A 16,110-nucleotide genomic window follows, 5' to 3' on the forward strand; every position below is an offset into this window, starting at 1 on the left:
GCAGGTATTTGTACAACACTTTCTACACAGAGTGGCCCAGCAGAGCCCTTTTTCATCCCTTTATTTTAGTTAAGAGAGAAATACCAACATCTCAGTGACTGCTTAACTTTCATAGTCATCAGAGAATAAAAACTAGGACCACAGATGCTCCAAGAATTAATTCTTTCTGAGAAATATCACAACATTTTCTAAATTCATATGGTATCCATGACCTCTATAACTATTTTATAGGTATCCACTTGTAGTTCTGAGAAGATGCATTCTAAAGTGTTAACAGGGTTATAATTAGAGATGGCACAATACCACTTTTTTATGTCCGATATCATAAAATTGGATATCTGCCGATACCGATATGAATCCGATATAGTGTGTTTTTTAATCAAAAAAACAGTTTTTTAATATCTTGCTGCTTTTTGTATAAGTTCATACTCAAGTTAAAAAAAACCCCAACACCACTAAAGCTATTCTGTTATACCTGTATGTAAAAAAATACACTGCACCCAAAATATTTCATAGTTCAGCAATACTGATCAATCTAATAAAAAAAAATAATAGGGAACCACGCACCCTCCACCTCATGATGCTTAATTGACGTAATTAACTTTAATTTGATGCAGTGTGAAAAAAATGCACAGAAATCATTTTCCAAGAATAATTAAATAGATTCAACATCTTTTTTCAACAGAATTGCAGACTGCACACATTGTACCTTCCTAAAGGAAAAAGTACTATAGCTTACTAGGGTATATTAGACTTAATAGTTACTATATACAGTAATGGACTTCTATACATTTTACATCAGATTAAAACTTGGGTGTAAGATTTGGATAATTATTTATTAAAAGCTAGACATTTTAAATGAGAATAAGAAAGAAAAGTATGTCTTTGTGCCCCCTTTTCCCTATTAATGCCCTATCAGCCCCCCTGGCTAAACTTTGCTAGATCAACCCCTGCACAGTTACCAGCCGTCAGCTACGTAGAAAAGGATCCTGGTCTAGAAAGTAAATAAATTCTAACAACAGCTGATCAAGCTTAAACGTGCTGCTGTTGTTCAGCCGCTGGTTTCCTCTTTCTGGCGCGAAGTGAGCAATAAACAAACAAGAGAGACGGACTCGTGACAGAAAAGCCGATCAGCTGATCATTGATCAGTTTCATGATTGAAGTAGCAACAGGAGAAGGAGGGAGAGAGAAGAGGCAGTCGCTCAATATATCGGTTGTCAAGCTTAACGCGGGAATGCTTTATAAACATCCAGAGATGAACTTACACATTTGCTTTACTTTTCTTTGGGATAACTTCCAGGAAAATGCGGGATTGCTAGCAAGGCTACAAATACACACAGCCGCTCTATCACATGATGCGTACTGCTCCCACGTGCTACGGTTATGAGCCGAGTTGGGAGTTACTCCGTGTTGTAAGTTTTGTGAGGTGCTTTTTTGATATTTAATGGATCAGATTACATTTTTTTTTATTTTTCTCTGATATCCGATCCAGTAATTTACGTCAGTATCCGACCGATACCGATAGGTAATAACCATCTCTAGTTACAATGCATTCATATTCGCCATAGGTATTTTTATTATGAGCTAGAAAGGTGTAACCATCCAAAGCAGACTTACTTGGCGCTACAACACTGAGATAGTATGTGCACCTGCCTGTATGATATTAACCTTGATTAAACAAAAATGTGTTTTGTTCACAATGTTGCAGAAAAGGATCCTTGACCCACAATCCCAAATTGAAACAGTGATTTCTCTGATTGGTGTTAATACAAATTTCGGCTAATATACTGATGGTAAACCCAGGAAATACACTAGAAACTGTCAAAACACAAATATTTTTGAAAATCTTTAAAAAAATAAACTTATTTAAAACTAAAAATTATGTTGTTATTCATTAGGCAAATAAAAAAACGAATTCCCATTTTGAAATCCAAATTTGAGCCAGGCTACTGAAAAGTCAGAAATGAATCACACATAACATTCAACCACTAAAACTAATTTTTCTGTTATAGAAAGGAAACAACTGCAATTTGTATTTGTAATTTAATCTAATCTAAAAATAATGATTTGCTTATTTTTTTTCGTAAAATAGTGTTTTCCAAAGCGATTTTAAGAAAATGAACGAAAATGTGTAAATTGAGTCGAAAGGGTTCTCATGTTTTGTCATTTTTCCGATCTCGTCATGTAGGAACGTGTTGGGTACCCGAAAGCGTAAAATGTTGACGATTTGTCACCTAGCGTAAAATATTATGCTTAGGGAGTGAGAACGTGTTGAAATAAAGCCTAACAGGGCTGCTAGCATTGATGTAGACTGGTCTTCTTTCTTTGCCTCTCATTCAGTTTATTCCGTTATGAAGTTATAAGCTTTAAGAGTTGGCTCTTTGTCTGTCAGTCAGACCTGCAGGGTTAGCTCTGCCATGGATGGAAAATGAATTAGCGAGAATTAGCAAGATATACTCCCCTTTCCATTACCCAAGCAGACAACTGACTCCGAGAGGGATTGTGGTTTGAACTGAGGGAAAAGAGGAAAAAAAACAAGTCTTTATTGGAGCAAATGACTGCTGACGGACAGACCACATACTGCAGAGAACTTGGCCAAATGTCCTCAAAGGCAGTTTCAGAGAAAGATTTACTGTTGCATCATATATAAAGAGAAATATGGCTTATAAAATAAGTTTGTAATTTACTTCAAATATTTTGTTAAAAAGAAAATGAGTAGTTAATCATTAGCTCACACAAATAGACCATTCGGGCTTGCCTGCCGCAGGGTATTAATTTTCCTCCCATTTAGATGAAGCTGCTTTCTGCTGGAAAGTACAGCTTGAGGTTTTTTGCCGAGAGGCAGGTTCTCCTTCAAGCAAGAATCGTGCTAAAGAAAAAGTGTAACGTGTTTTCTGAAGTTTCATTCTGATGAAATAATCTGTATTTTCCCAGTCTGGTCCGCAATCTTAACCAGCCAAAATCATTATCCTTTGGCTTTTTACACTTCAAACACATAGATTTTACAATGTGGACTTTGTCAGTTAAAGAACAACTGAAACAACACAAAGCAGATGGAAGTGTTTAAAGTGGGTTAGTTGACCTAAAGGTCTCATACAGCTGGCATCCTTCCCCAAATTATATCCATTATGTAACTGCGGTTTGTGGTGAGGGGAGCTGCAAGGTAAGCTGAGGCTGCACTGGCCAATTAAAACAGTATAGTCATGAAACAGTAACCTATGAGCGTATGAATTGAGACCAGTCAATCCAGATGCCCACAGGCTCTTGATAACCTAAGTTATTCAGTAATACAATAGCAGATTAGTCTAATGTGTGTTTCATGTATTATTGATGTCGGGGACCTAAATCTCTTACGGGGACATTTCTTCTTTTAGAGGGACGTGTAGAGTAAAGAATTGGTGGAACAGGTGTTTGATCTTCGGTGATGTTACACATCTATACGGCCTTTCAAAACCACAGAGTTGTTATTAATTGATCCTGTGTAATTTGGGTCATCTTTTAAAAAACAAATTACAAATAGACCCACCATACTACTGCAACAACAAGAGGGGACCAGCCATGACCTTATTTAAAGGTTAGTTCAAGGCATTCTCACACTGTCCTGGCTCAGAGGAAAACATCTTTAGAAAGATTAAATGAAATAACGACTTTTAAGAGGCATTAACATTTCTGTAACATTTCTGGATTTCTGTTCAAACGATTTTTTTATACTTTGTTTCCAAGGAGCCCGACTTTCTTGCCATTTCCTATGCTGGTCTTGAGCAACAGTTCACGTTTTCTGAAAGTCTTTCAAAGTTTTTCTTTGTGTCTGTTTGTTTGTTTGTTTGTTTGTTTGTTTAAGTCACTTAACACTGACTTATAAATCTTTCAAGCACAGACAAAAAATACACCAAATTATATCTTTAGGCACTTTGCTAATAGTTTCCAGTGAAAAGACATTTATTTACATTTCTTTAGTTTTCTAAAATTTTCTTTTGCATTTTCTTCTTAAAATGAGAGGCATATAATGGTGTTTTATGTACCAGCAAGGTGATTTTCAAAGAGCTATTAGCTGAAAGCTTAGCAGATCTCAGCATGGTGTGCAGGCTGTCCTTTAAAATTTTAAACTGGACAAGTGGAAGACAAAAGAAGAAGTGACAGGCCTAACAAACTATCTACAGCAGATTAATGCCCTTAAGAAATAGGAAAAAATCCATCAAAGACCTGACACAGCATCTGACAGATGGATCTGGACTTTCAGATGATCTATTTACTGTTCACTGAAGCCTCAGAAATGGTCTCAGTGAAAGGGTGTCTGTGAAGAAGCTTAAAAACATACCTGGATAGAAAAACACATAATAGAAAGGTATCAGTCGAGGATTGGTGACTAAGAACCAAACAAATCCAAAGATCTTTGAATGTTCTTCAAGAAGCTGGGAGAACTATTACTGAAGACTACTTAAAGAATTGATAAGAAAGCTGTGTTTGGGGATTTCAGACTGTGCTGATGAATAAAGGCAGTCATTTCATTCAACTTTGTTAGAATTGTAAAATCTCTGTATTTTCCTGTTTGCACAGGTTTTCACAGTCCTGTACGCTAGCTTCAAACATCACATCTATATAATTTATAGATGTATTATATATAGATTTAGCAACAATTATGATTTTTGTGTTATTCTGTGAATGAATGCTGTTGTATCATCCCAAGTGACGATAACACTTACATACTAATCTTTAAAATTTGAATAAAGCATAAGTTCCAAACAGACTTTCAACAGTCCCTGAGAGGAGAAAACTACATTCTGTAGAAAGATGTTGATTCAGCTAACGTGGTAATCATTAATCTGATATCAGACAGAGTATAAAGCTCTGGATCTTCACTCAGGAACTCTTCATCCCGTCACAGAGCGAGGTATGAGAATAACACGAATTGTTTTCATGTTTGCCCTGGCTGCTGCTTGTGTTCCTGCCCTCTGTGGCGAAGAGGAACCTCCGGTCCTCCACCTCGAGGCTCCTGCTGAAAGTCAGTCCCGCTTTGTTGCTTTGGATGACGTGTATCTCCCGGCAAATGGCCTCCTCCAAATGGGTCAGAGCCTGCGGCAGTTTGCGCAGAAAACAAAGGGACAGATAAATGATATCTTCCAAAAACTCAACATCTTCAATCGCTCTTTCAGCCAGCTGTCAGTGCTGGCCAGCGAAATCAAGGTGACAGAAGAAGAACTGAAGAGTACTGCTACTGTGTTAATGGCCAACAATGAAGAACTCAGGGGCTTTTCTGAAGAGATCAGCTCCAAGATGAACAGCATCCTGCAAGAGAAAAGTCAACTGCAGAATAAAGTGGAGGGCCTCGAGGAGAAACTGAGCAGTCTGTCACTTGGCCTTGTGCCGAGTGAACGAGCAGCAGAGATCAATAGCCTTAGGGTGAGTAACCCGTTGTTCGAAAGAAAACCTGCACTTGATGTTTCTGTACTTTGCTGAGGTTAAAAAAAAGAAAAAAAGATCACTGCAACAGTATTGTGCAACAATAAACTCTAAAATAAATCAGACAACCTTTATGCTTTTTGGCTGCTACAATAATCTTTGTTTTCCATCTATTCTCTCAGTGTTTGAATGCTGTTATACAAGCTCACAATACTATATTATTATTAACAATCATTCTTTTTTTTCAACATTCATCCCTGATCAGGAGGTGATCCAGAGCCAGGAGCAAAGCATTACACAGCTGCTGAAGGCTGTGAGGGAACTAAGTGACCAGCTCATCTACCAGAGGACAAAGATCAATATTCTAGAGGAAAAGGTAAATAATAGAGACCTCAGTAAAAATGAATGGCATCTTATGATTGTTTTGTTTGGTGGTGACTCTTCATCCATAACAAATGTGCATAACGCTGGGAAGGGTTTAGCTAACTAAGAAAATAAAATACATGATTCACCTCCTGTCGTCACTTCAGTCAGAGTGAATACATTCCACTCAAACGCAACTTTAGTTGTAATCATCTCCAAGTACCTGGCAAAAGCATCTCTAAAGCAGCAGAAGATCACACTGGGGGGTCTACCCTGTTAGCTAAGAACAGGAAACGGAGTCTACAATTCAACAAACTCACCAAAATTGGACAATAGAAGATCAGAAAAAGGTTGCCAGTTCTGATGAGTCTCGATTTCAGCTGCTGAAAGCAGCGTGAAGCTCATGAGAGCATGGATCCATCCTGCCTTGGGTTAATGGTTAGATATGGTGGTGGTGTAATGATGTGGGGGATGTTTTCTTGGCACACTTGGGGTGTTTTGTACTGACTGAGCATTGTTTGACTGTCACAGCCTACCTAAGTATTGTTTCTGACCATGTCCATGAATTATACTGTGATATGTGCGCACATACAAGCATGTGCAGCCTCCAGTCTCCAAATCTAAATCTCACTGAGATGCTGATCATCTGAGCCAGTGCTGTAGTGCTTTCTACATTTCACTGAAAAAGCTTTTGAAGATTTCTACATAGAGTCAGTGAGAAGATTTTTTTCTGCAAGCCAAAGATTTTTCTGACAATTTTCCACAGCTGACAGCCAACATGTTAGCTAGCCCAGGAGACCATTGAGAAGATGCCAGAAACTTTCAGCGCTGAAGCTCCAACACTCACCCCTTACCTGACCTCAGGCTCTACCAGCAGGACCAAAACAATCAATAATATGGATAATGAAGCTTAAGGTGATGTTGTGAGCGACTTAATGGTTTGATATCTGTAATGTGTTATTAAAAACCTGAAATATTCAATCAGACCTCGAATGCTCATCATTTACAAGCATGTCCAGGATATTTCCTGTGGTTTTCAGCATGTCATTAATACAGTTTCATGAGAGAACTGTGCAAATAAGGGCTAAATGAATGCGATTGATAAATATAGACTCCGCTACTAACAATTACAAAAAAGAATAAGACCTCTAAAGATAGTTATTTATCAGTAACGGGTTATTGATTAATTAAACACATACAGTATGAAATTGTCACCAGTCATAATATCACCACATTGTTTGATTTGTACATCCCAAATTTGTGTAATACTGTATACAAGGCAAAGAAAAGCCAAAAATCCTGTCTGGGAGGTGTGAGGCATTAAGTAGTGCAAACTAATTATTGTTTGATGAAGTACTCGATGAATCAGGGGAGCTCTACTTGAGAAAAACAAAATAGTGCTCTGTCATTACCGAAGGGTCATTACTCATTTATTAATGAGTGATGACCAGCCAAAAAAGGTTTTAAAAACCGTGCAAATATAAAAGCTATAAATTTAAATCCCCTCTTCTCTATGTTTTCAACTTAGACCATGGAGCAAGAGAAAGGATGGTTCAGTAAATTTTGATCAGTAAAAGTATGAAAATGGTTTTGGAGATTATGGAGGTGAGATTTTACAGAGAAAATAAATTCTCAAATTCCACATTTGATTCTTATCATCATCACTATCATTATCATGTAATTTTATAATCTCTGTGACTAACACAGGGTGCCTGCACCCCTGTGAGCATCTTTGTCTGCGTCACTTTTCATGTTTACTTGTTAAACCATGTTGGCTCTGAGCCTCCAAATCTCTCTCTCGTGCACACAGAGGAGTTCTGGCTTTGTCTCAGGAGGATTCAGTTTCTATCCTCTTCAGGCAACTCTGTCCTTCACATAGATCTGGAGGACTTGAGACAGAACAGATGCTTCATCGAATACAGATTTTTACCTTGATGGGCCAACAAGCAACTACACCATTCACCTCACGCACATGTCTGGAAATCTGCCTGACCCATGAACAACCTCACAGGCGTGATGTTTTCCACAAAGTATAGGAACCATAACAACCATCAGGACACCAGCTGTGCCCACCAGAAAACCAGTTGGTTTGCATCCCATGGGAATAAACTGAATCAGATCATAGGAATAATGAATGCTTGTTGTCTACTATTGTCTTCACAGTATGCGCTTTCTATCATTTTCTAAGTGGATGCTGGTTCAGCACCTGTGGAGACACTAACCTGAATGTGAGATATCTTCACATGAAACTAAAGGAGTGGACTGAATGTAGGAGAGGGATCCAGGGGATGTCAGGTAAAAGGCGTCTTCTTTCAAGTTGACCCAGATCTCCATCTATCATGTGGCTTCCTCCAGTGGCACCTCCCAAAAATCGACTTCCCCTGAATCAGACGTCCTTCTCTGATCTGATCCATTTCTATAACAGGGTCATGTCTGTTCTTAATTCAGTGCCATCTGAGGTGCTGACAATCACAGCATCCAATACTGATTTTTGTCATTGGCAGCAGCGATTTCTCCAGGTTTCCCCAAATCTCTTGATTTTCTCATTTACTGCAGATGGTGAGAGTCTTCACATTTTCCACAATTTGTTCACAGAGTTTTACCCAGTGTGTTACAGACCTGTCACTAATTAACATAATTAGTTGCAAAATGTTCCTCCAGCTGTTTCTTTCTGATACCACATATGCTTACAGCTTTTTCCTGCCCCGTTCCCAACTTTTTTAGAAATGTTGCTTCCATTAAATTCAAAATGAGCTCATGTATTACTTAAAATTATACATTTACTCCATATGCATACTTGATATGATTTTATTTGTGAATAAAATGGGGTTTAAGAGATTTGCAAATAATTACATTCTGTTTTTATTTATATGTTACAAGGATCAGATTATAGAGAAGAAACAGTCACATATGAACAGTTTTTATATTGTGTCACATTTACTCACTGACCCCTGACAATTTGGGAAGGATCCCTTGACTGGATCATGACATAGAAAGGAAAAAGTTGGATGCATATATGAGGCTCCACAATCTCTTCTTGAATTGTTTCTATATGTTTTTCATGCTGACCTTTTTTATGTAACAAGAGCAGCATCTAAAAGTGTCAGCTTTTGTTGTGATTAATAGGTTCCTTGTTTGATATATTTGTTATTATCACAAAAATCAAATAACTGTTATAGAATACTTTAAAAACTGGAATTTATTCACTTCTGAAATGCTAAACGCATAAATTTTTGTCACTACTGTTGTCAGAATTGTAATGGATTAAAACTGTGTTGGAGAAAAATTGAGAGCTTAATTTTGCTTTATATATAAGAGTCGTTACAGATGAAGTAGAATTGTTGGAGGAAATCCATATAATTTAACAACAGGCATCATTTTTGGAGTTGTAAGGAAGAAAAGTTGTTCTGACATTTTGACTGGTGGGATGTATAAATATAAACAGGCAAACCAAACACTAACATGTATCAACTTACAGGAAATGGGTACACGAACCTTTTATGGAAGGAAAGAATGTGTTTACATGTGACACATTACAGTGAGAACAATGAACTGGATGAGAGCGAGCATGAGTAAGAGTATCCTGGAATCAGGTCTGAGGACAAATGAGGAGATCCGAGGTCAGCTGAGGGTCATACATATATAATGTGCGTGTGTAGTAAATGAAGTGTGTTCAGGTGCTTGGAGAGGATGTTATGCAGTGAGATGTAAGGTACCAGGATGCAATGATACTCTAAAAGTCAAATAATATAAATATCATATCCAACTCTGTTTCATAAGCTTCTCATACAGGACATTCAGTGTCACACACACTGAAACTCTTAACCATATGATTGCCTGATTTTGTTGCATGAGTCTGAGAAAACAGTAACATTTTGGTACCTTTATAGCACACTGTTACCCTGACGCAACAAACTAATTTCTGGTAAGGGGTGGGAAGAGGGGCCAATTTGTTTGATATATCAACAAAGACCTCAAGCTCCCATAAAGTAAGGTGAATTTTTTATGTTTCCTATTAAACAAATAAATAATTAAATCCATGCTGTAGTGGTTTTAATATTTAATGTATTTTTTTGCATTGTTTTAATTAAGTACATTTTAAATAACTTCAAAATAAATACATTTTAGTTGGATTTTCACATTTTTTCAGTATCAAAAAACTAAAACAGCACCCAAATTTATGCAGACAAAACATATAAATGTTTATTTATTTATTTATTTTACATGGCACACTGACTTTTGAACAAATATTTCAAAAGGCTGAACTTTTTTTCTACTGATTGGTTAGGAGGGCTCAGTAAACTCCAGAGGGCAGTCTTGTTCCATCGCGTGCAGATGACTTCACTGAGATTTGATTGCACCATGAAGTATGTCTGATGTGAAAACTGATACTTCCTTAAAAACGCACATGTGTGTTCCCGATTACACTCTGACTGCTTGTCCCACTGTCTGCTTCCACAAACAGCATTAAAAACGAGAAATATCCTCTCCTGAGATAGTGTGAGACATGACTTTGATGACAGAGGTCATACTTCTTTTATGCATAATGAGTCTAATCACAGCTGCAGGACTAAACAAATAGACAAACCATTCACACGACAACCACACCTAAACACACACACACACTTCTTTGTGTTTTGCCATGCAGACTTGACAGTGATCTCCCTGCACATGTGTGAAGCAGCGTCTTCAGTTACTCTGCCTGTCTCTGCACACACATTAGTTTGGAAGGTTATTTTGGGCTGCACAAGCACCCTCTGCTTCCAGTGAAATAATAGGAGGAGTCAAACTCTTGCCTTTCCATTCTGCTCCTCCGTACCATTCCTCATGTCAGCTGACAGGGGATTTCCCTCTAAATAACAAGTTCCCCTTTGCTGTCTGTGCTGCAGCATTAAGTTAGACCTTTATTTTGAAACAATGGACAACAGCCCTCTGCAGGTCTTGACTGTCCCTACAGCCCCCTACCCAGACCAGCGACCCAGCACCAACGGCCTGAGGAGAAAGGTCTATGTGTTCCAGTCCAGAAGGAACTACCTTCACAACTTCATCCAGAGTGTCTTCTCTTCCATTGACCTGCGCGATCGCCAGGGTTCAACCATGGTGGTGGGGGGAGACGGACGCTTCTTCAATCGAACGGCTACTCAGGTCATTGTGCAGATGGCAGCTGCCAATGGGGTCAGTGTCACCATGTGTAAGGGCCTGCTTACGTTGTTTGTGTGTGCATGCTGGCAGGTGAGTGTGCACATGAGCAGATAACTGCATGTGTGTCAGTGTCACCTGCCCCAGTAACTTATTATCTCTTTGTCAGCAATCGTACCTTCATGTCAACTGCAACCTGTGACTTGTGCTTTTACTGTCCAAACTATAATCAAAAAGTAGAAAAAAACAAAAAAAACCCCCATTTTTTGTTTTATTTTTTTTTTTTAAAAAATAATTGTAACTTTTAAATTAAATGATAAATTGCATATGGATATAAGATACTGACTAGATATGACACTAATCTCTGTTCAGTATCTAATATCCAATCTAATAATAAATATCGGAAATGTCACTTTGAAACACTTCCAAGTCCCAGAGTTCTCCGTGTCGAGGGAATGCTCTCCATCACTCCCTCTATGACCTTTTTTTTGCCTCCTCTAATAATAGGATCCTTCCCGCAAACATAATCTGAGCTACCTGGGGTCGGGGAGGTGGGGGTGGGGAGGGTATCCCCTTGTTTTAGTAGCATAACTGATCCTTTTCCTGGGAGATTAATGAAAGCAAGGCTTAAGTCTTATTGGCAGAGAAACATCCGCCACCATTACATTCAGTCACCATTTACTGATCTTTCAAAGCAAATAACTTGCATTTTAATTTGTAGGCTGAAAGGTCACCTGATGTTTATTCTATACCACATTAGCACTGGTTTGCATGAAATACTACCTAACCACTTAGCCACTTAACCTAACCAGTTGCTTTTTATTTTCTCTGCCGACATAAACACCTGACACTTTAAACACAGCACACGTCAGATGTTTGGAACACATATGGCCTACACAAGTGTTCCAGATTAGATCCAAATTTGTCTGCTAATTGGGCCGGGTAAATGATATAATTAGAGGGATTTAAAATACACGTACACATGATAGAACTTGCTCTTGGTGTGCCGCAAGTGCCGTTTGTGAAATAAAATATCCTATTTACTTCTGACAAGACCTGTGACAAACCTGATATTTACTGCTATTCCCACCCCTGCCTCACGCTGATATATCAAGATACCTATTTTTCTCACCCAAGTAAAAAACGCCTATGTGACTTTTCCCCAGGTGGGTCGTCTGATCATTGGACACCACGGGATAATGTCCACGCCAGCCGTCTCCTGTATGATCAGGAAATGCAAAGCCATCGGAGGCATCGTTCTCACTGCCAGCCACAACCCCGGTGGACCTGATGGAGACTTTGGCATTAAGTTTAATACTGCAAATGGAGGTATGGTAACTTGAGAGAAGAAAGCATGCAGTTGCAATGGCCAAGTGCAAAATAGTGATACAGGAGAAGTCAGGCATTTAATAAGGCCTCATTCGGATATGTGGCTCGGACACAGACAAAATGTGATGCTTGTATTGGCACAAATCTGGGACAAAGTTCAAACATCAAAACAACACACAATATTCAGTATCACTATTCCTGTCAATAGAAGATTTTTCTACTATTACAATACTGCAATTTTACACTGTCATCATAAAACCAGGCTTCTTCTGCCTCATCCAGGCCCAGCCAACGAAGCAGTCACAAACAAGATCTTTCAGATCAGCAGGACCATTGAGGAGTTTGCCATCTGCCCTGGACTACAAGTGGATCTGACAACTATGGGAAAACAGACCTTTGACTTGGAGAACAAGTTCAAGCCATTCACAGGTGAACTAGAGCATTAATGTTAGTCTCTCATTCATCATCGAAATTAATGAGCATGCGGGGGGAAAAGGGATATGAGGCTAGTTATATGACTGACCAGATATATTCTTTGCAGGTACAATTACACATATTGTCTTTTTTCTTTGTGAAAGGCGTATTGTAAGTGTATTTATGTATCTCTTTCCCTGATGATGGATAGAGTTTTGTTTCTGATTTGTGCAGTGGAAATCGTAGACTCTGTGGAGTCCTACGCTAACATGCTGAGGAACATCTTTGACTTTGCTGCTCTGAAGGAGCTTCTGTCTGGCAAGAACCACTTCAAGATAAGACTGGATGCCTTGCACGGAGGTCAGAGAAAATGCTCTCATAACTAACTCATTTATCGTATAATGTCATAGTTATATTTGCACGCAACTCCAGCAAGTTCTTTAACTCATTTGCTTATGAAGCATGATGCTATTCAAATCTATATGATTTCCATATTTCTCACATTCATGTCAGCAACGTAAAAGAGAAGCTTAACAATATTACAGCAAAATGGAGATAATAATGAGAGGTAACATTGGGTTGTCAGATCTGTGACTTTACTCTCATTAGATTACTAAATCTATTTTGAGCGTCCCCAAACACTGAACCAAAACGTCAGGGCTGAAGCACTGTGAGCCTCAGTTTTCTCCTTGTTGTTGTTTTAAAATACTTTGTGCAACACCAGATCTGCTTAGTTCATCTTTGTCCTCTCTCACCTGTCCGCTCTCCAGCGGTAGGACCCTACGTGAGGAGAATACTGTGTGTTGAGTTGGGTTGTCCAGCCAGTTCTGCCATTAACTGTGTCCCTAAGGAGGATTTTGGAGGTCAACACCCAGACCCTAACCCCATATACGCTACAGATCTGGTTGACAGCATGCGAGACGGACAGTATGATTTTGGTGCAGCATTTGATGCCGATGGGGTGGGCTTACCGAGTTATTATTTCTGCTTTTTACTTGTTTGTTTGGTTTTTTTCAAACATTACAAGAATATATGTAATATAAAAATGCAGCTTCAAAAGACATTTCCTTGGGCCTGAGAAACCTCTTTCTGCTTTCTAGGACCAGAACATGATCCTTGGTAAACATGGCTTCTTCGTCACCCCATCTGACTCCGTGGCTGTGATTGCTGACAACATTTTTTGCATCCCGTACTTTCAGCATGCAGGGGTGAGAGGTTTTGCTCGTACTATGCCCACAAGTGCGGCATTAGACAGGTAAACGTGTGGCCTGCTTTTCAAATATCACCATCAAAACAAACTGCCTTAGAATACTCTTTCATTGTATTTCCTTCAGAGTAGCCAAGGCAACGAAAATCGAGCTATATGAAACTCCCACTGCCTGGAAGTTCTTTGGGAACCTCATGGATGCAGGCATGCTGTCTTTGTGTGGAGAGGAAAGCTTTGGTACAGGTACTGCGTGTCCGTGCCAAGTAACTAAATCGAAGAAGACGAGGATTCTGATTCTGGGCTTTTGTTTTATGTTTTCTCAACACTGTCAACCTAATTCCACTTCACGCTTCAGGAGGAGACCATATTCGTGAGAAGGATGGGCTTTGGGCTGTGCTGGCATGGCTGTCTATCCTGGCCACTAGAAAGAAGAGTGTGGAAGATTTAGTTAAGGACCACTGGCTAAAATATGGAAGAAACTACTTCACCAGGTGAGATGTGGACACACTAAAAAAACACAGTGTTATTACTGTGGTTATGTGATAAAGTTTTTTTTTATTATTTGTTTGCTTATTTGTTTGTTCTAAGAGGCTGAAATATAGTTAAGCAGAAATTGTGTCACTGATACAGATGAAGCTGTAACAGGTGGGTCGACGAGACATGTGAAGACACATGTAGAACATTACTGACACCTAGTGGAACATATGTGGTATTGCACTGTATGACAGAACATTTAACATGAGAATATTATTTGTAGTAATATTAGTATTAGTATTGTCTGTACTGACTCACTTTTGATTACAAAATATTCATTATCAACACAAATTAAGCCACATCACAAAACATATGTAAAATAAGGCATCAATAATCAATAATAAGTACCTGTTAGTTTATTATTTATTTATTTATGTAGCCTTTTTTTTCTCATTAGATTTTTGTTTCTACTCTTTACATTTTGCCCAGGTATGACTACGAGAATGTAGACATAGATGCAGCATGTGAAATGATGGAGGATTTGGAGATCACAATCACCGACAAGACCTTTGTGAGGCAAAGATTTGCTGTGGAAGACAAAATCTACCAGGTGGAGAAAGCAGACAGCTTTGAGTATGCAGACCCGGTAGACGGCACCATTTCCAGGAACCAGGTACATGAAAAACACTGTGGTGCATTTTTCTGTAATGATAGTCTTGCGGTATACACAGATACATAATGTATGCGATTTGTCAGCATCAGAGCCTCTCAGCTGTGTTTGCAAACCCTAAAAAAATGTATCTCAGTCTGCGCTGGGCTGTCTTCACTGCAGGGGCTGCGGATAATCTTCTCTGATGGTTCTCGAATCATCTACAGACTCAGTGGGACCAGTTTTGATGGGGCAACAGTTCAAATCTATCTCGACAGCTACGAGAAAGAACACGTTTTTGGGGATGCACAGGTGGAGTATCTAAAAGTGAAAACTGCATTTTGACCAGAACAGGCAAAAAAGACAAACCTTTGAATCACTAAGCAGAAACTCTTTTTAAATGAAATGTAGCGCTGTGTGGTGAAAAGGAACAGTGTTACTGCTCTGTGGTTGTTTGGATGATTTTACATATGGCAGCAAGGTGCATGAGTCTCTAATTGTGCCATCCTTGTTTTGGACAGGTGATGCTGGCACCCCTTGCCACTATCGCTCTAAAGATTTCTCAGCTTCATCACAGGACCGGTCGAACTGGTCCGTCTGTCATTATATGATTCCTTATTAATTGACAAAATAACGCTCTTTTTTAAGTTTTTCCATCCTGTTTTTTTGTGTTTGTGTTTGTTTTTTTATAAAGGAAGTCTCAAATCCAGTTGTAGCTACATATGATGCAAACGTGTGCAGTTGAATGAAATTAAATGTGATATATTAAACAGCGTTTTTGTTTTTGGTTCGGTTGTGGCATGCTTTGGTGCTTTTTTATGGCAGATGATATTACATCTACTTTACTTTGTTTCAATTTTCCTTTTGTTAACTGTCATTTTCATTCTCACCAGTGAGGCCCTGGCTAAAATCTGTAAGATTACAGAAAGGTCAGCGTTTTTAGTAAAAAAAAAAAAAATTGAACCTATTTGAGCACAATGTTTTCATAAAGTAGCACTTTCACTTCCTCAGTGAAACTCTTTGAAAAACAGCATCAGCACTGTCTCTTTTTAAAAAATCTTTTTCTTTTTGTACCAGTTATTACTGAAGACTACTTGACATGTGCAGTTGAGAAACTTAGAACATGACAGCAGCA

General features: G+C 38.7%; 2 protein-coding genes across 3 annotated transcripts; both read left to right on the forward strand.

Annotated features, from left to right (window-relative positions):
- Nucleotides 1-4,172: 4,172 nt before the first annotated feature.
- Nucleotides 4,173-9,797, forward strand: LOC102294385 (angiopoietin-related protein 3). 2 transcript variants are annotated; one of them, XM_005935651.2, is made up of 3 exons: nucleotides 4,173-5,400; nucleotides 5,666-5,776; nucleotides 7,927-9,797. In XM_005935651.2, the coding sequence occupies exons 1-3, from the start codon at nucleotides 4,894-4,896 to the stop codon at nucleotides 7,948-7,950; spliced, it is 642 nt and encodes a 213-aa protein (XP_005935713.1). In that variant the 5' UTR covers nucleotides 4,173-4,893; the 3' UTR covers nucleotides 7,951-9,797. The 2 variants fall into 2 exon arrangements, with proteins under 2 accessions (XP_005935713.1, XP_005935712.1); XM_005935650.2 differs by lacking the exon at nucleotides 7,927-9,797 and adding an exon at nucleotides 6,530-6,744 and having other exon boundaries at nucleotides 4,179-5,400.
- A 230-nt stretch (nucleotides 9,798-10,027) lies between these two features.
- On the forward strand, nucleotides 10,028-15,750 carry LOC102293890 (phosphoglucomutase-1). The gene is made up of 11 exons (XM_005935648.3): nucleotides 10,028-10,938; nucleotides 12,069-12,231; nucleotides 12,514-12,660; nucleotides 12,880-13,005; nucleotides 13,416-13,606; nucleotides 13,746-13,900; nucleotides 13,980-14,095; nucleotides 14,208-14,343; nucleotides 14,816-14,999; nucleotides 15,159-15,287; nucleotides 15,497-15,750. The coding sequence occupies exons 1-11, from the start codon at nucleotides 10,681-10,683 to the stop codon at nucleotides 15,584-15,586; spliced, it is 1,695 nt and encodes a 564-aa protein (XP_005935710.1). The 5' UTR covers nucleotides 10,028-10,680; the 3' UTR covers nucleotides 15,587-15,750.
- The last annotated feature ends 360 nt before the right edge of the window (nucleotides 15,751-16,110 follow it).

Source organism: Haplochromis burtoni, unplaced genomic scaffold, assembly GCF_018398535.1.
Source record: "Haplochromis burtoni strain Fernald_Lab_line unplaced genomic scaffold, NCSU_Asbu1 Contig_199, whole genome shotgun sequence".
In the NCBI taxonomy this organism is placed as follows: domain Eukaryota; kingdom Metazoa; phylum Chordata; class Actinopteri; order Cichliformes; family Cichlidae; genus Haplochromis; species Haplochromis burtoni.